At 35.3% G+C, this 24239-nt stretch overlaps 2 protein-coding genes across 2 annotated transcripts in view; one reads left to right on the top strand and one right to left on the bottom strand.

Moving 5' to 3' along the window:
- The window catches only part of ITGA4 (integrin subunit alpha 4), a 40429-nt gene extending 19644 nt beyond the window's left edge, over positions 1 to 20785 (top strand). The window contains 16 exon segments of the mRNA XM_049798962.1: positions 1356 to 1401; positions 1758 to 1912; positions 3848 to 4002; positions 7204 to 7353; positions 8649 to 8725; positions 11439 to 11589; positions 12264 to 12362; positions 12804 to 12883; positions 13225 to 13311; positions 13887 to 13977; positions 14674 to 14781; positions 15053 to 15172; positions 16569 to 16688; positions 17201 to 17299; positions 17511 to 17630; positions 18507 to 20785. Of these exon segments, the coding sequence (XP_049654919.1) occupies positions 1356 to 1401; positions 1758 to 1912; positions 3848 to 4002; positions 7204 to 7353; positions 8649 to 8725; positions 11439 to 11589; positions 12264 to 12362; positions 12804 to 12883; positions 13225 to 13311; positions 13887 to 13977; positions 14674 to 14781; positions 15053 to 15172; positions 16569 to 16688; positions 17201 to 17299; positions 17511 to 17630; positions 18507 to 18599 (1751 nt within the window). The 3' untranslated portion in view covers positions 18600 to 20785.
- Positions 20786 to 21174: 389 nt separating this feature from the next.
- The window catches only part of CERKL (ceramide kinase like), a 61911-nt gene continuing 58846 nt past the window's right edge, over positions 21175 to 24239 (bottom strand). Inside the window, exons 12-13 of the mRNA XM_049800777.1 lie at positions 23447 to 23622; positions 21175 to 22644 (exon numbers count right to left, since the gene is read on the bottom strand). Of these exons, the coding sequence (XP_049656734.1) occupies positions 22563 to 22644; positions 23447 to 23622 (258 nt within the window). The 3' untranslated portion in view covers positions 21175 to 22562. The remainder of the gene's footprint in view (positions 22645 to 23446; positions 23623 to 24239) is intronic.

Here is a 24239-nt window from a genome sequence, read left to right as displayed (position 1 = left end):
AAAGAGTAGAGATTCATCGGGGACAACTCTATCATGCTACTTGCTACTTTAACAGAAGCAAAATCTGTTATTAAAATGATATCACATCTTGCATTTTGGGAAGAAGGAAAAAAAAGAGGTAAAGCTGAGGCCAAGCAGGCAGTTTTCATGGTCATCTAACTATTATTCAAGGACTGAGAGCAATTTAATAGTAAGATCCTGGTGCAGAAGAGGAAGAATGTAATTTTTATTTTTACGGCAGCCATCTCATCTGCTAATGTCACAATGAGCTAGTTTGGGCGCTGGAAGCACGTTCGTTGTCCTGACTAGTGTGCTAACCTAAAAATCTTACTGGTCTTCGTGTACTCTGGATTTTGCCAGGAGTCATTGAGCTCCTTGACTCTCAGTCTGTGTGAACAATACATCAACCTGACTCGGGGCTCACAGCATTGGAATGAGACTGTTGAGGTCTTGTGGACATGACACAGAAGTGCTAATTTGGTGTAAAACAACTTAGCTGGTTCCAAGTATATACTCATTGCTTTATATGTCATAATTTTATATTGCCAAAATATTTTGACATTCCGCAGATAAGCATTAGGTCAGGTCAGGTATTGTCTGCCCTGCCCCTGTGGGTGTAAAAGCATAAAGTTATCATGAACTGTGTGTTGTATGCTCTGCCTATGTCAACAGAAAAGTTATCCAGGTCAATTTGTAATGCTGGGCTAAAAGGCAGTGCACAAGCAGTCTGCTGTCAGGTCACCTGTTGTTTACTGATTTGGGAGTCACATCCTCAGACCCTTATATCATTTAGACTCATCTGACAGATGTACTTTTGCTACCTCATATGAGAGGTATATATACTGTGTGTATTTCTTTCCTTATTGCATGAATACTTTTCAGTTAGTTTGGAATAAATTAATTAAATATTTTTTTCTATCTATCTCTATGTATAATTTCACACGTACAAAATATATATAGTTTTATATATATATGAACTCAATTGTTCATGTATATGTGTGTGTATAGCAATATGGAATATTTGGATTTAAAAGAAGGCAAGTACCTGCTATTTAGCTGAATTGTCCTTCAATATTAGCCACTTAAACATGGAATAGAAATCAAATCATCACATTACCAGTATCTACAAGCCCAGCAAATTAGCACACAGCATTAAAGGACAGGGGACAAGAATTTGAGGAATCATCTTCTAGACGGAGAACACCACTTTTGAATATTAGTATATGCGTTCTAATAAGTAAAGGGCAAATGGTGTTTTAATGTTGACCAGAAGGTGAATATGCTACAAAATGCTTGTACCTGAGAAGTAATTACTGTTGACAAATTATGTTTATTGTTCTGGTTTTTTTGGACAGATGTAGCAGTTGGTGCATTTCTCTCCGATTCTGCTGTGGTGCTGAGGTGAGACTGCTACATTTCAGTGCTTTTAAAGACCATACAATTTAACTGTACTTTTTAATGCAGTTTAATAAAACACAGTAGTATATTTTCACCTCATGGTATTCTTCTTTGTGTCTTGAGCTTCAGTCATTAGGCTCTAGAATGCTCTACAACTGAAACATTTAGGTAAACACCTTGAAAAGAAAACATCATTCTGAGACTTGAGGCAACAAATAATGTGCATACAACTATTTGGATTCTGAAAAATGCAGACAGCTTAAAAAATTGATAATTACAGAATAGAAAAATAGATTCTGCAGAGATTCTTTAAGCTATTTCTGAAGTGTTTTGTGAACATTAACTCTTTTTATTCTTAGAACGAAACCAGTGATAATTGTTGAAGCTTCTTTAAAACATCCTAATTCAATAAATCGAACTAATTTAAACTGCATGGAAAATGACCAGCCTGCCATCTGTATGAATCTGAAGATATGCTTTGCCTATACAGGACGAGAGGTACCTGGTTATATTGGTAAGCTACTTGGAAAAATGCACTTATTTACATAATAATGCTATTGGTATTTAGTGGGCCATTAATCTGAGTTCAGTATAAAATGAAAAATTAAAAACATGGATACCTTTTTTTAGCTCCTAATTACCCTATAACATCAGGCCATTAGACTTTTATTCAATGTAGAATAACAGCACATCCCTACTAGGACCACTGGAGTTACATGACCTAGAAGAGTTAGTGGTGTTAAAAAGGTAAGATAGTATGAGGATGAAGGTAGAACTCCAAGTTGTCTATTGCATCAACGATGTAACCTAAAGTTTTGATGGCAACTGATTTAGACAAACGAAGGCTAATTTTTAGCTAGCTAGCTGGATTGTGATGATAAAACAGTTCAGCTAGAGCTGTGCACAACCATTTAATAGTATTTTCACATGGGTTTTGCAGCAGTACTAAAACAGTACCATTATAGATACGCTATTTCTGGTACCTGAATTAACTTACCTAACTGTGGTTTGATTAAATTCACACTCGTACTTTTGAACTACATTGTAATGATGCCATTTCAGATGGTCCCTTTCATAACGTCATAATAATAGATCTGTCATTTTGACAGGTTTTTAAATGAGATAGTATGCTATGAGGGTTCACAAAGAAAATAGAGCGCACTTATTCTGTGAATGCTTTCTTGCCGAGGGACCGTATTCTGTTTTGCACAGGGCCCAAAAGGAGTGTCTGTCAAGTTTGTCTGAACCTTCCACATGCAAATGTCTGGGCTGTTGCTTTGCAATTAGGTGGGGAATTAATGGTGGGTGAATGTCTTTTCTTAATGTAGAATCAATGGATTATTCAGCGTGATATTCAGACGTCCTTTAAAAGCAGTCCTCCCAGACATGGACCAAAACATACAGGACTGCTGTAGGATGCAGTCTTCCACTTAGCAATAGAGAAAAGGCATTCCCTTCATAAAGCAGCTCAAGCACCTGAGCATACCACTCTGGAACATTATGTCAAAGAGAGGGAGTCCCATCAAAATTACTGAAAATATATCTTGTATTATATTTTATATAATACATATTTTGCTTTTGGTGAAACCTGGTATTGCTTGAAACAATATCTGTTGGAGGAAATATTCATGGTGAACTTATTTTAAATAATTTACTGTCTAAAATTTGGCTGTATTGCCTGGGTGCTTTTAACCTGCTTGTCACATGCTATTTGTAAACTGCCAACAGCCCTGCAAATACATGGTATATAAAATTAAATTGCTTACATCTTCTGTATGAGAATATACAATATCCTTTAGGAACTCATTACAGAGAACACATCAAATGATGAACTGTAAAATTTCGAGTTCAGATCTTTTGAAATTCATATTTGTTGTGAAAGATGAGCAGTCAGACTGGATTCTCCTTGCTGGATTTGGACATAAGACTTTTTGACTTAAATAGAAAAGACTAGAGGAAATTCTAGATATCCTAATTCAACTTTTGGCAGAGATTGAGAAGTAATAGATCAGTAATGCTCTGAAACTTACTTGCAATTTGTTATAGCAATTCATACCAACTTAAATAGAAAAAACTGTGAAGTTAAATAATATTTGTCTGTTGACTTATCTGTTTGTTGAAATTTAATGTCAGCCCTGTAAGTGACTGAAGCAGGTTTTCTTTAAATAGATTCTGGTAGAAAAATATAAATATAACTTCACAAAACTATCCCTGATGTAAAAGCATGTATCAGGGATTAGTCATAATGCAATCAATTTTCAGAGGGCTAGAAGCTTTCATTAGGTATGGATTTATGTCAGAGAATTTTTAAGCATAGCATTTCAAAATGGATATTATGAAACATACTTAAGGAAGTGAGTCAGAAGATGTAATTTCTATCATAAATTCATGAAAATTTTAACACTTAAAGTTTTTATAACTTTTATTTTCCCTGGGTTTTATCTGGTAGTCCTGCTTTATAATCTGAGTGTTGATGTGAATAGAAAAGTGGATACACAAGCAAGATTTTATTTTTCCTCCAATGGAACATCTGATAAAATCTCAGGAAATGTGAAGATTTACAGCAAGGATATTGCCTGCAAAGATCATCCAGCATTTATGAGGGTAATGTAATTTTCAATACGTATTGCCCTGTAAATCCTTTGTTCTCCTTTGAAAAGCACACCTGCTGCAAAAGAACCTATTTTGCTTACGATTGCATCACATCATTTTGGAAGTAAAATATTTGTGTTCATATCTTCCACAGTTAATATACTTTAATTCTGATGCTTTCTTAGCTTTCCGTGGGGAAGTCAGTGGGTCTGCCATCTCTTATGTCGGTGAGAATGGGCATAATAATGATCATGGTGATGAAGTAGGACATGAGCATTCTTGGCATTTTTTCACCCTTTTTTATGGATGACATCATAGATTGAGGCTGGTTTGGAGCAACCAAGGAGATAAGGATAACATACATTTTCTGCTGAACATTTCTGATGGAACTTTCCTATGTACTCCTTAATACAAAATCTTTAAACTTGTAATTACACAGAGAAAATGTTTATTATGTTTTGTCATTTGTAACTATTTCAAACAACACATGTATGGTCTTGCTCCCCTTTTTACTGTGATTAGATGAGGTGGACTCACCTGATAAGAACCCATTCCTGATCCATAGGAAGTGAAATGAAGATGATTGCTAGAAGAGTGTCTCGTGTGGTCTGTTTTGTGAATTTGTTGCAAGGAGCCAAAGGCTATCAGGGCGTGAAGAAGAAAACTTGCTTGGAATTGTTTGATTTTTTTTCCTGCAAAGGGATGCAGCACTCACCAAGGGAAATAGTCAGAGAATCAAGAGGTGGAAATGGGGTAGGAAGAACACTCATGAGAGTTTTATGAATGAATTTAGAATGGAACAATATGAAAAATGTGCATTGTGCTGAAAAAGTGATCTCTCTACTCACAAAACTGAAGCCTGCACAAATCCGTGTTTCTCCTGGACATAGCAACCTGAATCCTGGACCAGATTAGTAGTGAACACGGTTACAGTTCTCTGTCTGTGAAGGTGTAGAGACAGCTTTGTTGTAGAAGGAATCTGCTGGTAGAAGTGCTTCAGAGGAGAAGCTGCAGAGGTGAAGTGCTGCCAGGGCAAGTGGGCGTTCAGCAGGAGGCTGCTGGAGACCCACAAGGTGTCAGCTCGCCAGGGAGGCCTGTGCCAACACCAATAATAGAGATGGTACCAGCTACTCAGCAGGAGGAAATTGGGTGTTGGTTTCTCCAGAAGTAGAGTTTGAACCAACAGCAACCATCCTTTGAAACTGAGGATGGTACTGACTTGGATGTAAGTTAGTAAGAATCTAGTCAGCAAGACCCTAACTGCAATAGGAGTCTCAAAGCCACTGTTACCCTGGAGCAAATAAACTCTCGTATTCATGCTCGATGTATCCCTTTGGAGGACGAATGAGGGACCCGTCTTCAAAGTAAAAACAACTGCAATCAGGACAAGGATGTAATATTTTTAAGGCCATTCACTGGACAAGGAAGAATAAGAGTGATTCAGTATATCAAACAGAAGCTTGCCTATTCCAACAAAAATTTTGGAGAATAAATGGGAAGAACTTGAAGTCCTAAACCACAATGAAACAATAAAAACTAGTGGATGTAGAGGAACTATGTTTTATTAAACTTGGAAAAATAGACTTATCTCCTGTAAAACCTTATCTAAGGGGAGAAAGAGTTCTTTAAAGAAATACTAAGGACAGGAAGTATTTAGATGTAAGGGGAAACAAGGGTAATAAAATAATGGAATAGTTTGCCTAGCCTTTTCTTTAAAATCCTCAAGGTAGCAATTGTGTGACCTTTTGAAACAAACATCTATTAGGATGACTGGTGCAGCTGATCCTGCACAGAGGCTGGGAAATAGACTGACTTAATTTTCTACAGCTACAAAAAACCCTGCAGGGAAAAAGTCTTCCATGTTATTTTCTTCTTCCTTCCTTTTACTTATTTTTTGTTTATGACACTATTAGAAGCCAAATCTTCATGATAAACCTTTGGGGCAGAAAGGAAAGCTTATGTTATCTACTGGAAAATTGCCCAGATGCATCTCAACTCATAGTTGCACCTAAGTGAATGTTACTTACAGGAGCAGTGGCAAATTGCCACTTACTTATAAGAGTTTTGTAAGCTAAGAGAGATCTGACTGACAGCTGACCTTGTACAGGTTGCTGAACCAGCATCAGCAGGTATTTGTGTAGGAGGAAGGATATGATTTGGCTTATCACTTCCTATAGTCTATCATTAGTATTTTTTGCTCCACATAATTCAATTTTCTTTTTAATTCTTAATTAATAACATTACAAGCATCTCCTTCCACCCACTGAGGTTTCTGTACTTGTATGAAGCTCCTAAAGCTAAGTAAGTGTGAATGTCTGTCAAGTACAGTCCTTGCAAGAGACGATGTATGTTTTTATGAATTTTGAGTAAAGACTAATTAATAGCTAATTAGTATAATGGAAGTAATATAAAGCAGATGCAGAGAAGACCTTTTGGAAAATTATTATGGATTAGATAATATGTGATTTGGCCAAAGGAAGCTTGCAGATAAGAATTAAAGTAGTGGCCATGTGGAGGGACAATCAGCGTCTGTCTATCTCCTACACTTAGGGAATAATTTAATCAGGTTTGCTATTGTTAGTACTCGGTGCTTCAAGCTGTTCGGTTTTCACAAGTAGGTAGTTTGGGCTCTGATCTGCAACATTTCTACACAGTCAAGGCTTCATGTGCAAAATGGTCGTTTATTGAGGAGTTTAATCTTTTTCTTACAGAACAGGAAATAAAGAGGCAGAAAAATAAAATGCAGTCATGACCCGCCTTAGTGGTACTGTGGGAGAGCTCTGTTTGATTTCATACAGAAATATCCATGGGTTTTGTCTGGCATTATCCCACCGCTTAACTTTCTCCATTTTAGCCAACTTTTGCCTATTTTTCTATGTGGGCAGTACAGCATTTCATAGGTGTGTAAGGTAGTATTATTGACAGAAATAGGTTCACTATTCAATAAGAATTCTTTTAATAAACGAACCTTTCATGCTGAAATGCCTGATGCTGTCACTGAATGTATTATGCTTTTCTGCATTTCTGATTACCTCTTTCAGTGACAAAGATGTCTGGAAAAGTATATGAGCTGTATGGTATTTTAAATTATTTTACATGTAAAAAATAAGTGTTCCTCTTTAAATTAGTTCTAGGGAACCTTATAATTTTTAAAACATAAGCATACATGTCTTGTCTTATATGATTAACTCATTAGGTTTCCAATTTTCATAGAAAGATGTAAGGGATATCTTGACTCCTGTACATGTTGAAGCAAGTTATCATCTGGGGCATCATATTCTACAGAAAAGAAATGCTCAAGAATTTTCACCACTTCAACCTGTTCTTCAGCGGAGGAAAGAAAAAGATGTTATAAAAAGCAAGGTTAGTGTAGGAGTTCTCTTTTTTCAAATGCAGTAAGTAAATATTCACGTTTTAATCTTCAGTTAAAAAAAGCTTCACACATACATAGCATGTGAAGGAATGCATTTTTCAGACCAGCACATAGTGCCTTGATCTTAATAAAACAGCATTATAAAAAAATACCTAATTTTTCACTAAAAAAACCAATAAATATCTTTGCAGAACTGGTATACAATTTGTGTTATGATTTTAAAAAAGAGGTATGTGCAGAGAACTTGCAAGAACACATAATATTATATACCTCAGAACACACAGGTATGAAACTCCTCTTTGAAATATTCATTCTTTTTCAACTACACAGGATGAGTCACTTTCCAGTATAAAATTGTTCTTTAAAATTAAGTCTGTGTTAAATACACAGTATCGTGTTGGTATTAATCTTGAAGTGTTTCATCCATGTTGCTGAAATACTAGTTCTGTGAAGGTATTGCAGGTTCTCAAACACAAAGTCTGTGGGGAAAAAAAGAGCGTATTCTGTATCCTTAAATGAGTATGAAATTAACTTTTTTTCCAAAAAAAACTTATTAAGAGTTAACAGACTCTGACTTAAGCAAAAATCAAGATGCTCTGAATTTTTAACTACCAAATGGTCATAAACATACTATGACTTTTCACAAGCAGTAAGCTTCATGTAATTCAGATAGAGCTGACTATCAGAACTTTGAGATATACAAAAACTCCTTTTAAATGGCATGCTTTTCTCTTCATCTTTAAAACAAAATTTTGTTTTAGAAACCACAGAGTTAGAGAGAAAGAGGGTGCTGTTGAACATAGTGACATTAATGTGCTCTCTAGCATACTGATAACCAAGGCATGGACACATGCAACTCATGGTGTCTCTAGTTTCATCAAACCTTACTAACAGTATGGTAAGTAAAGTTTTTGTAATGAAACCCTCTTGCAAAAGTTAATGTGCTGTATCGTAGGAGAGACTGCAAGACCTTAGTTCTGGATCCTCTAAAACCCTCTGCCCTTTTTATGTACTACTTTTAAAAAAAATCAGCTGAACGTACACCCACTGGTTTAACTGCAAGAGGCTGAGTCTGGAAAGCCTCTCTGTTACTATTCTGGACACGCAGAATGTGTTTGGAAAAAGGCAAATCATAGCCTGATTGACTTGCTTTTGGGAGCAAGAGCTCTTAGCCAGTTCCAGATACTTGGTAACAAGGTGATATGTTTCTTTCTTTGGAAATACTTTTACTTACTATAAGATCCATAATACACTAAAGTGCTTTTATTTTATTTGTCTTTTATAGTTTGTTTTTGCAAGATTTTGCTCCCAAGAAAATTGTTCTGCTGACTTGAGCGTTTCTGGAAAAGTTGCTTTTCCAAAGTAAGTATAATGTGGCTTTCAGTTTTCTTATTTGCTTCAATAAGGTTTTATCGAAATTATTCCTTATTCTTTTGTATGTAAAGAACATTAATTTGCAAAAGTAGACTATGGACTCCCTGAGAAAATATGAGGAGTAAAGCTGTGTTTAATTGAAGAATATTTTTAAATCATAAATTTTCCAAGAAATGTAACAGGGATATCTATAATTGAAGAATTATGTTCTTGCATAATTAGAAGACTTTACAGCTCATAAAATACATCTTCTTCACAAAAAGGTAAACTTGTATACTACACTTCATATATAACTAGGCTAAGATACAGTGCATAATACATACTCAATATGTAGACATCATAACTACTGTTAAATTGACAAGCTATCAATTATTTCTGCTGGTCTTATTATGAAGATACTGTACTTGCACTGTACAAAGAAGATACTTCAGTTTTGTACTAAGACATTGTTATATTTATTATTTCAATTATAAAATAGTGAAGTAGCTCTTTTTCCTCATTTACTTAAGAATATTACATCTTCAGTTTTTTACTGCTGATTGAGATACCAGATGGTTGAATATTATGTGAGTTTCAGACTTTCTTCCCTACATGAATTAGCTTGCTTTTTCCAAAATTAATTTTGTTTTGTGATTTTTTTTAAATTTTTCTTCATTTACATCCCTAATTTTTTTATATACCCTTTAGTATGTTTCAGTTTTTCCCATTCCTTCCAATCAGTATCCTGTTACGCAAGATAATTAACACACCTTCAAACTTTAAATACAATTATTATTGTCTTGCAGAATCTGTATTACACCAAGCAATACTTTGTGAGATATACTTCTATTTAGCATCATCTTTGGAAAGTTTTAAGCCATGTAGCATCATTTCTATTCAGAATGGATTTTAATGATTTGATTTTAAGTTATATTTTATCATCAACCCCTTGTTCTTCATTGAATATTACACTTAAAGCAAGAAACACGGGTTGCTGGTGTGCAAAAAAAGAAATTGTACTTGTGAATCTCAGCTAGCTAGGTATTTTGTGTGTGACCTGAATTTTCTTATGTAATTTATCACTGTCAAAGTTGATCCTACTTTAATGGAGATACTAGGTTGAACAACCTAAAAAGACACTGAAAGATCATGAGAGTCATATAATGCTGATTAATCACACCTGTGTGATCCTGAGCACAAGCTTTTTCATCTTCACAGATTTCAGAATAAGATTAGTATCTTTCTGCCTACTTTAACATGTGGCCTGTAGCATGAGTCTTAAGGCCTTTCATTTTCTTAGGTTTGAAGGTTATTTTATTTGAACGATCATAAACTTTTCAGAAGGAAAGATTGTGCAGCATTTCCATTCGTGACATTAGCAATGCAGTTTTGTAAGTACTTCAAAGCTCTAAGAAAGGAAAACAGATTACAACATACCTGCTTGGCATTAGGTACCAGTAGCAGATTTTCAGTGTAAATAAATAGGCTAAATATCTTGATAAAGTGTGAAGTATCACCTTAAATTACATTGTGACCCTAGAATCTCGATTAAAAACTAGTTAGCTGTGAAGTGTTAATTTATTTTGTCTAGACAGAATGCATTCATTATCCTTGAACAGCAAAGCAAACACTTTTAGTCTTAAAAGAATGAAATCAAATAGGGGTGTCAATGTAATGCTTTACTTACTGAGTTATGAGTCTTCATGCATACACTATCATGTTTTGTTTAAATTGCTTAGATTTTGGCCTGCTCTGTAAATTTCTAGTCCACATCGTGCATTTTTTAATGAAGAATGAAATATGATTACCAGGGAAAAGCTCTAGTTCAGCTTTGTTGTAGTCCCAGATGTGCACCTGGTGCTTTTGTGTACTTGTGTGTTAAGCTGGGAGGCATCTTTGTGACAGCATCTTGTTAATGAGCTTGGCTGTAATGCACGTAAGAGGACTGAAAGGTAACCATATAACTAGTAAAACAACTTTAAAATTTAACGTAAACTTAATCAAGCTACTGAAATGTTAACATTGTGGTTTTCTTTAATTCACTTTTGTCTTGGAACCTATCTGCTTTTGCAGTGCTTTCACCTTCTGTTGCTTTTCTAAGTGCCAGCTTCTTTCCCAAAGGTGTTCAGTGACTAATGCTTTGGTTTCAAGCCAGAATATCTGATAAATGTCTGTTTCTAGGCAGCCTTTCTACAAGTCTTAATTAAACTTTAATGTCAAGCTGAAGTTTACTTTTAGCCCCCCCATAGCGTGTCTGTACTTGTGACATGATTATAGAACATTACATAGATCGTAAGATAGGCATGTTCACTTGCCCTCTTTGTGACCTGTTTCATATTAACTCAGTCCTATACTTTGAGTACAAAAAGTGAATTTTGAAATAGTGTCTGAAAATACTGTAGGAGTAGCACATTGCTATTCTCATCTGTAAAGGAAAGGACCTACCTTGTAAAAGCCAGAAGCATGAGTGGTCTGATAACAGTTTTTGTGCTGTCGCATTAATAACCTCAGGCCTTAAAAAGTACAATACTGGAGTGGACCATCATATAACTGGTGTAATACCTTCAGTTACAGAACTGAGTAAAAACTTTCCTAATGATCTCCAGCTGAGCTTTGTCAGAATTGCATTAAATTAACTAAAAGAGCAGTGGAGGAAAATTTTTGCATACAAGCTGTATATAGAATTACTTTTCACTTATTATTATGATAATTATTTTTATAGGCCTCACGATAAGAAAACATATCTCGCTGTTGGAAGTATGAAGACTTTATTGTTGAACATTTCTCTGCTTAATGTTGGAGATGATGCATATGAAACTGTCCTCCACATTCAAATCCCTAGAGGTCTTTATTTCGTCCGAGTTTTAGAATTGGTAAGAACAAAAAAAAAAAAACAAACTGTCAAACAGTAATCCTTTGATATTTTTCTTTTTCAACCATTTTTCAAATTATGTTAATGGTTGTTGACTTTCTTTAGATACTGACAACATACAGCCCTCCCCCCAAAAGCTGACAAAACTCCAGTTTTTAAGTTCTCAGACTTCTAGCTACCTCAACTATGTGCAATTTAATCAATACAGGTGACTTAAATCATTTCAACAACAGGATGTGATGGTAAAAAAAAAAATAATTTCAGAGTGTTACTGCTACTTTTTGCCTGACGATCATGTTTTCAGTGACCATAAATATCTCATTGAATCTGCTCTTTTTTTCACAGATACATATTCTGAAGAAGTCACAAGTCTAATTGTTCTCTCTTTCTGCCTTTTTAAAACAACTGCTCTCTGAGTGGGGCTGGGTCTGATGCATACACCTTAGTTTCACTATTAGCAAACAGAAGATGAAGTAAAAGGTTACAGTAATCAATATAAGGATACGTTAAAGTAGTCATGAATAACAGGAATGTTCTGTATATTTGCATCAGTGAAATAACAAACACCTAGTTCAGGGAAATATAAACCACTCAATTTCAGTGTGTGCATGTAATTTGAAATGTCTGAAAAAAGCAGTTTTATGTTAATGATCAATAATTTGTCCTTTATTTTAGGAAGAAAAACAGATATATTGTGAAGTATTAGATAAAGAAATTCATGCCATGAAACTTGAGTGCAGCGTTGGTTATTTATATGTAGATCAAAAATCAAAGGTAAGCTATGTATGAAGTTCCTGGCTTTAAAAACAACCTAAATATATTATGAGGATTTTCAGGGGGAAGAAAGACTTGTTTTTCAGAATCTCTCCTTCATTCCCAACTAACATCTTTATCAAGTTGGTATCTGAATCTCTCTGCTACTTTTAATGTTAGATGCTTAAACACTCTCTGGAATAATCCATTAAGGGACAATGTTGTTTGTATTATGCATCAGCTAGTGGCGCTTGGCTTCCTGGACAAGTGAGCTGACTAAGGCTATGAACAAATGTGTTAGGTCGATAGAAAGGGAGTATAAGACACAAAAAGCAAGTATTTTTTCAGTTCTGAATTTTTTTAGAGCAGAAAATTCTAAATTAGTTTAATAAAATATTTTTATTTAAACTGTGTTAAGACACACTATCATTTGATATAAAGAAAATTTTATTTGTTCTACAGCTGGATTTTAGTTTCCTCTTGGATGCAAGCTCATTTACTAGAGCAGAAGATGACCTCAACATCATCATTAATGCTACCTGGTAAAGTCTAATAAAAATTGCTCGGTGAAAGATATTACTGCCTTTGGAAAATAGACTAGGGAACACTGGAAAGACTTAGCAAAGCACAACTGCAGGAAAGTACATGGGTTGTAAATCTGTAGAGAAAGGGAAATTACAAAAAAACCCAGATAATAGGTATTTAAATAATGAGCAGGTTTCTGCCTGTATAAAATGTTGTGGGGTTTTTTTTACTGCCTGACATGTTACCAAAAAAATTTTTGTTTTAATAAGCCAAAAGGTCTGTTTAATATTAGTTTATAGAAATGATGCGTAGCATATGATGATGCATTCAATACTCATTTTTTCTCTCATTTTTATAGTAAAAATGAAGATGGGAACATGTTGCTGGATAACACGCTAACTTTAGCTGTACCTCTAAAATATGAGATCGAATTAAATGCTCACGGGTAAGTCATCTATTGCTATACCTGCACATCCATAGAACTGTTGTCTTGTTACTATTCTAAATTCCCAAAACTTTTAAGCAGAAGCATTGATGTAGCTAAAAAATCCTGGGAATAAGATGGCACAGCTATCTTGGGGTCTGACCCATACCCATACACTTCTAAGATTTTGTTTCCACTACTGTGAGATGAGACCAATGATATCTATGGTGCTTTTAACTTGTCTCTTAACAGACTAATATTTTTTAAGAACTGGAATATTTTTAGTAGAAAGAGGTATTTAATAAGAGCACAGCAAATCCTCACATTCCTTGCTTAACATGGACCACGTTCTGGGTTCATTGTGGGGCATTCACGGAGCACAGTTTTGGGTGAGGATTTATGACTTCTTCTGATTCATCTGCCTTTTTAAGAAGGAAGAGTACAAAGGTAGAGGATTTCTCAGTATTCCTAGATTTACTTAAATGCAAACTCAGGTATTTTCTTAGAACCGATCTTACTGGAAACAGCATGGAGCAGAAAGTTATGCTAACAATATATAGCAATTCTATTAATTAACAACTTCTAAACCGTTGTAGATTTGTATCACCAGCTTCGTTTGTTTATGGAACAAATGAGAAAGATTCACCAGTTACATGTATGAAGGAGAATATCAACTTCACTTTCCATGTAAGAGTTTTTCTTTTGTAAACCCTCTTGTCCCTGTTTTGAAGGTTAATGCTCAGACTTCCAGTGTATCTAATGACAGTCTGCACAGTCAATGAGGGAACCGTTTAAGAGTAAAAGGGCATGGTGAGCAACTTTAGTGCATTAGTGATGGGAAGAGGCTGTTAATCCCTCTTTGAACACTTTCTTCGGCCTGGACAGTCTTCCACTGAATGGTCAGAGAAAAAATACTTAGCACAAGCAGGATTGAAAGTGGTAGAGCAGTTCTGACTTGCCACTTCTTCCATTAACACTTTAAAAGGAATTATCTTACGGTAAGCAAAAGGAACTAGGAGCTCCTTCTAAGAGGATCTATAGGTATCAGATTTGTCTCCAATGGATTAAAAGCAGGAGTTAGACATTAATCTCTCCTAGTTCCTTTTGCATGTTCTCCTGGAAGGCAGTCTGTATGACCTCAGGGTAGTCACTGCTGGTTAGCACTACTTACTCATTGGCTTCAGAGAAGTGAAGGGTTCAGTAATCCTACAGAATGAATTAAGCAAAATGTTACAAGTCCTAGTAGAATGCACTTTCATGACAGCCTAACAATGCAGGTGCTACCCCATTCTGTGAAGTTTTATGTATTTATACATGTATTTTTGTTACTTGAATAGCTACCATGAAATAAAGCTTTAAATGTATAACATTCTTCCCCACAAGGTTATCAGTGCAGGACCAAACATGGCTCCAAATACAAACTTAGAGATAATGATACCTAATGCTTTTCCACCTAATGACTTCAAATTATTCAACACATTGGATATCAAGGTAAGCATAGCTTACTTAATAAAATTATATTAACTATGTGAATTCTACAAAAAAGAGAAGCAGAGCATAGCAGAACTAGGTACTAAGTATGCATTCAATTTCTTAACTATGGTGAAGCAGAGTGAACAAGAAAGTTCTTCAGCCCCTGTGTTTTAGAATTCTGAAAGTAAAACCTACATTCCTTTTGAGCTTCTTGCCTTTCAGGAATCTGTATTCTGATTATTATCTGATGTTTAAATTCTAACAGTGATGATGTTATTTTTATTTCCAGACAACAGCTGGACAGTGCTCCTATAAAAAATATCCCAGAAACTGTAGTCCAGCAGAAAAAAATGAAAACATATTAAAGGATGTTGTCACTTTCTTTTCAAAGCCTGCTAAGAGACAAATGGTAAGGTCTGTCTTTTGGCATCAGTGCAAAATAAATGACTGTATGAATGAGCCTTAAGACAATGGTGTATCTTATATAATGAGGTCACCAGAGCAGTCTTCCAAAGATTTGTGGTAGGACCTGTGATAAGCTCAGCATAGTCATAAGTGACTTTAGTGAAAGAGGTGAGAACTGAGATGAGAAAGTTGATTAATGACACGTCACTGAAGTCAGAGTGGATGACAGTCACCTACAAAGAACTGCCAAAGGGTTATGTAACTGAATGAGTGGGCAAACAGAATGGCAGATGAAATTCAGTAACAAATTAAAAGTGATGCATGTGGGAAAAACAGGCTTAATTTTAATTACATAAAGTATGCAGCTGAAATATTCATTGCCTTTTCCACATCAAAAAAGTGCCATCAAACCTAACTAATAGGAGCCAGGTTAAAAAAAAAAAAAAAAAAAAAAACAGACGTAGTACTCATGGTGGAACTTCTTACTGAAGGGTGTTATGAATGCCAAAAATAAGTGAATTCCAAGGGAGACTACACAAGTTAATGGGAGTGAAAGTCACTAAGAATTACAAAATATATGGAAATAATTTTTGGCTTGGGCCATTCTTATTAAAAATATTTGGGAGGCTGGGAGAATAAAATACATGTCTGGCCTGTTCAAGCTCATCCCTCTGTACCTGCTTATGGACCCTGCTGGAGATCAGATACTTGACTATGTAGACCAAACCAAAATTGCTCTTCTAGTGTTACATTTTTGAGGGTTTGTTCTCATAGAAATCTGTGTCCTACAACTTGTGTTTGATAAGGTACAATTTTGTTTAATACTTCCATCTTAAAAGAAGATAAACATTTTTAAAAATATTAATTTGGGACTTCAAATAAGCATGTTACAAGGAACGCCAACCAATGACTGAGAGATAGCCTGCACTAAAATATAAATCAGAACTTGGACATTGCAATCTTGGACAGAATATAATCATGTACAGGCTTACTTTTTTGTCTTCTCCAAAGTTGAGTGAAATGGTACTAGCTGTCAGTGTATAAGTACAAGGATAAATCAGTTACAGTGTTTATACTGGATATCATATAGTCATTATCATCTATCATTCTTGATAAAAGCTAATTTGAAATAACAGTATAAAAAAACCCCATATAACCAAATTATGACAATTGTTATTTTTCCATCTAAAAAAAAATTTGAATTTTTAAGAAAAATTACCTGTTGTATTCTATAACAATTAGGTCGGTCCCTTGTGCTGTTCCTTAAGCACCTATGGACTGACAGTGATGGATGACAACCTAGAGTTACACCCTGACATTTCAAGAACAAACATGGATCTTTGTCTTAAACACTAAGACGATAAAGTTGATAAGTTTTAATATTTCCCTCCCTTCTACAGTACTGCATGAAAAACGACAGCCTTTGCTTACAAATATATTGCAAGCTTGGAAACATGGAAAGTGGAAAAGAAGCAACTGTTCAGTTGCATCTGGAGGCTACTCCTTCACTTTTAGAAATGGTAACACATGAATTTTTCATACTTGAGGGGAAATATTTCAAGGCATATTTGCAGTATTCTTTGCGTATAAATCCTAGGTATTAATTATTTTTGCAAATAGATGATTAAATCCAAATCTTTTAGGTGTTAACCTATTTTATGTTTTCAATGCCAAGTCTCACGGTAATACACAAAAAAGTGAAAACCACTGAAAAGTATCTATTTTAGCTTATCGCTTTATTTTATAGTATGTATTGCTTTGCCTATTCTGGCTGGGTTATGTAGGATTGGGATTTCATTTCAACTCATAATTGTACTTTTCTAAGAAAAGCAGCATGCATGTGGACTTAAGTAAAATCCAACTGGGCTTCATTCCAGCGTCTGGTACTAATTTGTTTTGTGATCAGAAAAAGGCACCATTGTGTGTTTGTGTGAGATTCTGTTTCTGTGAGCAGCTGTGTTACCATTTTTGCTGGGTGGGAATTAATGTGTTGAAGTTATTTTTTAAAAGATAGGATTATTTTTTTAATCAGGATGATGCATCAGCATTGAAGTTTGAAGTAAGAGCAACAGCCTCACCAGAAAAAAATCCAAAAGTTATTGAACTACACAAGGACAAGCAAGTTGCATATGTAAGAATTCTCTTTAAGGAGTTTTATCACATATTCATTAATTAGAAAAAAACCCAAGAGCAATTAAAATTGTGGAATTCTGTACGTATCTACAGACAAGCAATGAATACAGTGTTTATTACTTAAGAACGTAATTTTCCTAGTTTGTTTTAGTATCATTTAGGGAAAAAAAATTAATCAGTTAGCACTAAACTTATTTCCTGCTTTCCAGGTCTATTTGGAAGGAGTGCACCACCAGAAGCCAAAATACCATGTTACTGTGCTAATTATTGGAATAGGCTTAATAGTTGGTGTTACCTTGTTTTTGCTTCTTTCATTTGTACTATGGAAGGTAGGTTTTCAGTATTTCTCAGTCGTTCTCAAGTCAGGAATTCACACTGTTGGTAGAACTTTGGATCTGTTAATGCAGATAGTTACGTTAAGGATAATTAATATTTTATTACAATCTGTCTTTTCTAAAGAAACATAATTCCTCCTGTAACTTGTGTTTTTTCAAAATACTTCTCCATTTTCCTTCATTTTATCTTCTGCTTATTCTACATCTGTTATTCAACACCACAAACCCCTTTCCATGTTTTATATGGCATCTCATGTTTGCAAATGGTTTGTATAGTTTAATAATATCAAATGGATCATTTTTGTGGGATGGTGCCCCACATTTAATGTCACTTGACACATGTTGACTAACAGTCTACAACATAGTTTCATGCCAGACTAAAATGTTTAACATTTTAAACTGCAACATAAATGCTAAAAAAAACCCTGTGCATAAGCAAAAAAGAAAACTATGAAGGATGCAGCTTCTCTCACAAGCTATTAAGAGATTGTTAACTTCTTTACGTACATGCAGACTTTCTCCATCCATCGTTTTTCCCAGGGAAGTGTAGAAATGAAACAAATTCAACAGGAAAATTTTATAACCATTTCACTTTTTAAAAAATACTGGATTCTGTGGACTGTTACAGTTCACAAGCCCACATGTCCTTACTCCCTGCAGGAGAGTATTAGCCTTCCAAAGAGTAAAAGAAAAAGCAAACCTACTTTTTTGATTGATGAGTAACACTTGATTACTTGGTATGACAAAGCAATGGCAAATACCATCCTTCATAAACACCATATATATGCATTTTATTTTAGCTCATCTTTTATGGTTTAGATTTAATAACAAAGATTTGCTGACAACAGATTCCAAAATTATGTATTTCAGATTGGCTTTTTCAAAAGGCAATACAAACCAGTCCCTCAAGACAAGAACAGAAGAGACAGCTGGAGTTTTACAAGTGGGAACAAAGATGACTAAGATGGCAAATAAATGTTTGATTTTAAAATGAAGAATTTAAGATTCATGTTAATTCACAGGAGAAGCATCAGTAACAAGAAAACTGGTCTTGAGCTCACTCGCTCCTACAAAATACACGTTACTTCCTTGAACTGCATGGAGGACTATACCTTAAAAGTACTGTTGTTTTTCTAATATGAAAATGGTAAAACAGTTTGTTTTGAAGTCTCACAGTAGTATTTGAAATGACATATAGATATCTGGTTTCAAACAGACAGAAGAACACTAAAGATAAAGAGAAGAAGAATTACTTACCAGAACAAAGAATTTCTAGAAAGTAATAGTGTTTGGCCAATCCTGGAAAATAAGATCTCAAACACGTTAGCATGAGTTATTCTATTCATTTTCAAGTTTCAATAATCTTTTGATTAAGCATTTAAGAAGAAATCCTCCCTCATCTTGCTTTAGCAGTTTTACAAAGGTAAATTAGCTTAAACCAATAGAAGGACCGTTAAGTACAGCGCACGGATGTAGAAAACAGCTATCAGAAACTCTCTTGGGCTTCTGAAGGTAACCTTATAAGCTTTGGCTTCACAGGCACAGCCACAACACTGCAGAGACTTAGACACCCAGGCAAGCCAGAACCAGGAAGGTCAAAGGTAGATTCAGAGCAGGGAATTCTGTGGGCTAGCCTGGAGCTGCAGCTCAGAATCCTCTCTCAGCTGTAGAAAGAGTAGTGTACTGGAGATTATAATTTGTAGCCATCTTTAACATGGTGTTTGCAAGCATGAGAGAATTAGTTTCATCCTTTCCTCGGATATTGCTGCCATGATATTTTGGACTTTTCCAATGAAGTATTTCTATGTGGGGTTTTTTAAAGCAAGTATTTATTTTTATTTATTTGAAGATTTTTCTATAGTACTTAGCATAGTAGTATTTAGTACTGGCATTCTTCCACAACCTGAAAAAAACCCAAAACTAACAACTTTACATGATGACCAGAGAAATACATACCCAGAGACTCCAAATGCCAACCTTACTGGGCCAAATTTTATCTTTAGGTATGCCACCCTTTACCTGAAAGTACTTAATAAGGGAGTGATTTGGAGAGCTAACTTGGGTTCTTGTGAAGTTGTCAGGTAAATACCATCCAAACAGACATCCTCAGAAGCCACTCAGCAGAAAGACAAATGACTGAATAGAAACATGGTTCAAACCACTGCTCTGCTACTACAGGAAGTTTCTTCAGCTAGATAAGTTTGCACTGCCACCTAGCTTTGGCAAAATAGTACAATGCAGGGGGGAAAAAAATGTTATTTTGCTCCCCAGTACAACTGGACAATGTACAATTTCTTCAATAACTGAATTTATTGCAACAGCAGTATGCAATATGGCCTTTCTTGCCATGCCCTTGAGGTCCTTCTGAACTGCAAGGAGAAATGAATGTAACACGTACATACACTTTGAAACTGCACCATCATACGGGAATTAGCCTGAGACTCAAAAGCAATACAGAGTGCCTTCAACAACCACTTTTGCTAATAGGGTGTTTGGTGCCATAAAAGCCACGTTGTCCACTGATTCTAAAGGTATTGGTGACCATTTTGTAATTTCCTTTCACTTCATTTGATGCCAAAGATATGGATCACACTCAAGTAAATTTCTCTCTCAAATCTTCTGCAGTGTAAGGACAAATGAATGTGCATATATTTTAAAAAAAAAAAATCAAAATAAAGTATGCAAAGGATGAAATATTTTCTTGCAAGTCTATGAAAATTACACAAAATGCTTATTTTCCAAATGGCTTTAGTGAATTTTTGCACTTTAACCAAAATATCTCTGAACAGAAAATTAGTTTGATATTACAGCATATTGTGAAACATATACCTCAAATACTGGAAGAAGCATTACCACTCTTTTTAGTACTAACAATGCAAAGAAGTGAAACTAAAGCATTTTGTTTATCTTTGAAATAGTTTACATAAGTCAGTACATGTGATAATGTTGCCTTAGAAATTGTATACTTGCTATTCAGATTTCATTATTAACGTGTAAAAGTTGGCTGCCTGTTCTTAGGATATGAAGCAAAATTGAATTACCCTTTATAAATCAGATTGACAAAAAATGAATGTACAATGTCCTGATGGTGGCAAGGTTATACAGTATCACTCAATTTCATTTTATTAAAAAGAACCCCAACAAGTTAAGGACATGAATGCTGTTTCTTCTGCAAGTTCAATTATTTTGTTAATTTTCAGTTACATAATAAAACCTGTTAAATCTACTAAAGGTAGCTGGAATCTCCTTCTTAGACAACTTTAGTAAGTTTAGTTTGAATTGTCTTAACATGTTACAAATATTTGATGTGATATAGTATCAGCTAGAGTAGCTTAACTGGAGAGTACTCACTGTGACTCAGACAATGGCTATAAACTGAAATGAGAGGTTGCAACCAGCCATGAAGAAAAACATTTTCTTCACGAGGACAGCCAGGCATCAGAACAGGGGTGCAGAGAGGTTGTCTCGTCTCCATCCTTGGAGGTTTCAAGGCCAGACAGGATGAGGATCTGAGCAGGAGGTTGGGCTAGTGCCCTGCCAGGGTCCTGTCCAGCCCAAAGGATGTTGTGACTCTGATCCTACTCTGCAGCCAATAATTCCAGTGCCAAGAGCAGAACTAGCTATAAGATTCCTGTCTATGAAGCAGGCACTTGACTGTCTATGAATTTGGCCTTTACTACTGGCCAGGTTTGTCCACAGAAACTGCATGAGATTTCCAATAATAACAGCTTGTGCTTAGGAGACCAATAATCATCTGCAGTACTTTAGGTGCAGTACTTCTTTGTCTTGCATATTTATCACAGGTAAGAATTTTTCACAAGTAATATTTAAAATCAAAATATAGTAGCTATAAATGCCATGTAAAGGCTTAGGCCCTTGATTTAACAAAATCTTAAAGGGCTGGATTTCACATTATTAACTTAAAGCAACTCATTCTAGCCATGAGACAATGCAGCTTTCATACCATTATTTGTCAGCTGCCTTCCGAAGGATTTGTAGACAAGTGACCAGGACAACAGTCATCATCCCTGTGGTCCTGCAGATGGACGAACTTGTTGCTCTGCTACTTTTCAGAGAAAGCCAGTTCCCAGAAAGAATATAGTCTTAATTTGCTGTCATCTCAAATAATTGTGTGAAATACTTAATAAGTTACAAAAAACCTGAACACTCATAGAAGTTATGTTTATGCCCTATGAGGAAGTTATAAAAATTTAAGTCAATGCTAATTTATTTATCGTAACTTTATTCTCAGCAACAACAAAAAACTATGCTGAATATCATTTTGGTTCTAGGATAGATAAAATATTTTTAAATATTTATTTTGCACAAAGAGTAGGCTTTAAAATACATTTCAACAAAGAAAAGCCATATAAGACATCAGCATATTCTTTTGTATTACTGTTTGACTAGAAATGATTTGAAAGCAAATACATTAAGGCAACATTAAAATAACTAGAAATGGAAGTACTTGATTAAATAAATCTGTATTTTGCCACCATTCTTCAGCATGAGATGGTACCATACCTCCACTCACCAGCTCTATTTGAACTGTTACCTGACAACATGGATAGCAGCAGAAGACTTAAAAGTATCTCATATTATATTTATTGTGAAAGCTAGAATTATTTTAAAGAAATAAAAATATTTTCTTCTATTCTGATGGATGCTTCTCCAACTCTAAATTTTTAAGACATCAGTATAATCAGGTTTCATTTTTTCTTGTTAAGCCTAACGGTTTCTTTACAGTTAAATACAATCTGATAAAAATATACAACTTGATAAAAATTTAAAACCAGAAATATTACAAACATCCCAGTTAAGCTTCTGCTACAAGTGAATTCAGTGAGTGAAAGACTGGGACCTTGGAAGGCTGTGCGTAGAGGTGAGAAACAGATTCATTAATACGGAACTTGCAATGCGTCCCTTCTATATGCAATTGCATGTTGCTTGGGAACATTCCAGGTCGTCAGTGTTCAATCCATAGAGATTAATAAGTTGAGGATGCACCCTGCAAAGGGAGGAAGTCAAACTTCATCAATTTCATTAACTCTTGCAATGGGTGTGCCACTTTTTGGGGGCGGGGAGGGAGAACAAATATGTATGAACTGCTATATGGAATAAAGTCAGGTGAATTACGTTTTGACAATTCCTACAAGATCATCTTTAGAAGTATAAATTACATACCCTATAACATGATCTGCCTTTTATTTTACATACCGGACTGTTACTCTGAGCTCTGTGCCTTCAGCTAATCCTGTGTGCACTGCAGAAGAATGAGCCGCCGCCCATTTAATTCCACTGATAATCCTCCTATTGCCCTATGTATTCATAGTCTCTTTCTTAGACCCTAGACATGGAGACTATTCTCAAAGCAGCACTAAGGTTCCCACAATTGAACAACTACATGTTTTTATTAACCTTACACACACTGCTTTCCAAGCAGGAATCCTTATCCCAAAAGGAGCTCCTCCCAGGAGTCACAGACCTTTATATACATCTGTTCCCCTCTAAGATACAGAAAGGTAAAGTAACAGGCAGAAGGGAAAGAAGTGGAGCTGGAAGCTGATGAAGGAAGGAAAGGCCGTGTGGGTCATAACAAACCTTTCAAAAGATGGGCACAAGGCAACGGGGCAGAGGCCCAAACAATGGCAAAGGGGCCAGTCTGTGCAGTCCACAACAGTATTATTCTTACAGCATTTACAACACCCCATTTTGGTGTCATCTGTGTTACATAGAGGTGTAATACATTTAAGATTGCAGTACTAATCTGTTACGCATATACAGTCCATAAATGTAATACTTGGCCTTACCGGACATGAACTTCTGATGCTTCTTTCATTAAGTCTCCATCTATATTCCAAGGGTAATTTCCTTCCGCAGAAGCAGCATTCAAATATGTATTTTCTTTGGCATCAAACCCACTTTTAAGCCTTGGTTGTACTTTCACTTCTTGAACTGTGTAGGTCTCAACAAAGGGAAAATTGAACTAAACCAAACACAGATATATATTAAATGAAGATGAAAGATAAAGGCGGTAGCTTAGCAACAAACTGGATTACTTGAAATTAAAAGGCTTGCTTTTTTTTTTGTCTTAAGTAAATGGGAACACTTAACTCAAGCTTTGACACATGAGGCACTATATATTCCAGCTAGCATTTCTAGATTAACATGCTATTTTTAATCCTAAATAGTGCCTCAGAAAAAAATGGTAGCATTCCATTTGCATTCCCATATCAGACTTGCTCAATCTACAGGTGAGATGGTATATTTTGCACATGCCAAATCAGCACATGCTTTCAGAATATGTGAAAGTCCAAGCAGATTTTTTCCAGTGCTCTGTTCATCATTACCCATAATACTGTCCTGAACAAGGCTAGTTAGAATTCTAGTAAATAGTCAGCTTAAGTTTAAAGGAGGGTCCACATCTCCTTCTCTAACTTCTACCTACAAAGGCAGAAAAGCAAAGCCTTCCTCTAAAAGCGTAACTGGAAGGCATAAACTATTTCCTAAATGCAGCTGTTTGTTAGTGCTGTCACATGGAACTGTCATCCACCTCTCCCCCAAACTCTCTGTTGACGAATTCAAACCTCAACCTTCTTGTAA

This window comes from Accipiter gentilis, chromosome 1 (genome assembly GCF_929443795.1).
Source record: "Accipiter gentilis chromosome 1, bAccGen1.1, whole genome shotgun sequence".
NCBI classification, from domain to species: Eukaryota; Metazoa; Chordata; class Aves; order Accipitriformes; family Accipitridae; genus Astur; species Astur gentilis.
This window is presented reverse-complemented; position numbering and strand designations above follow the sequence as displayed.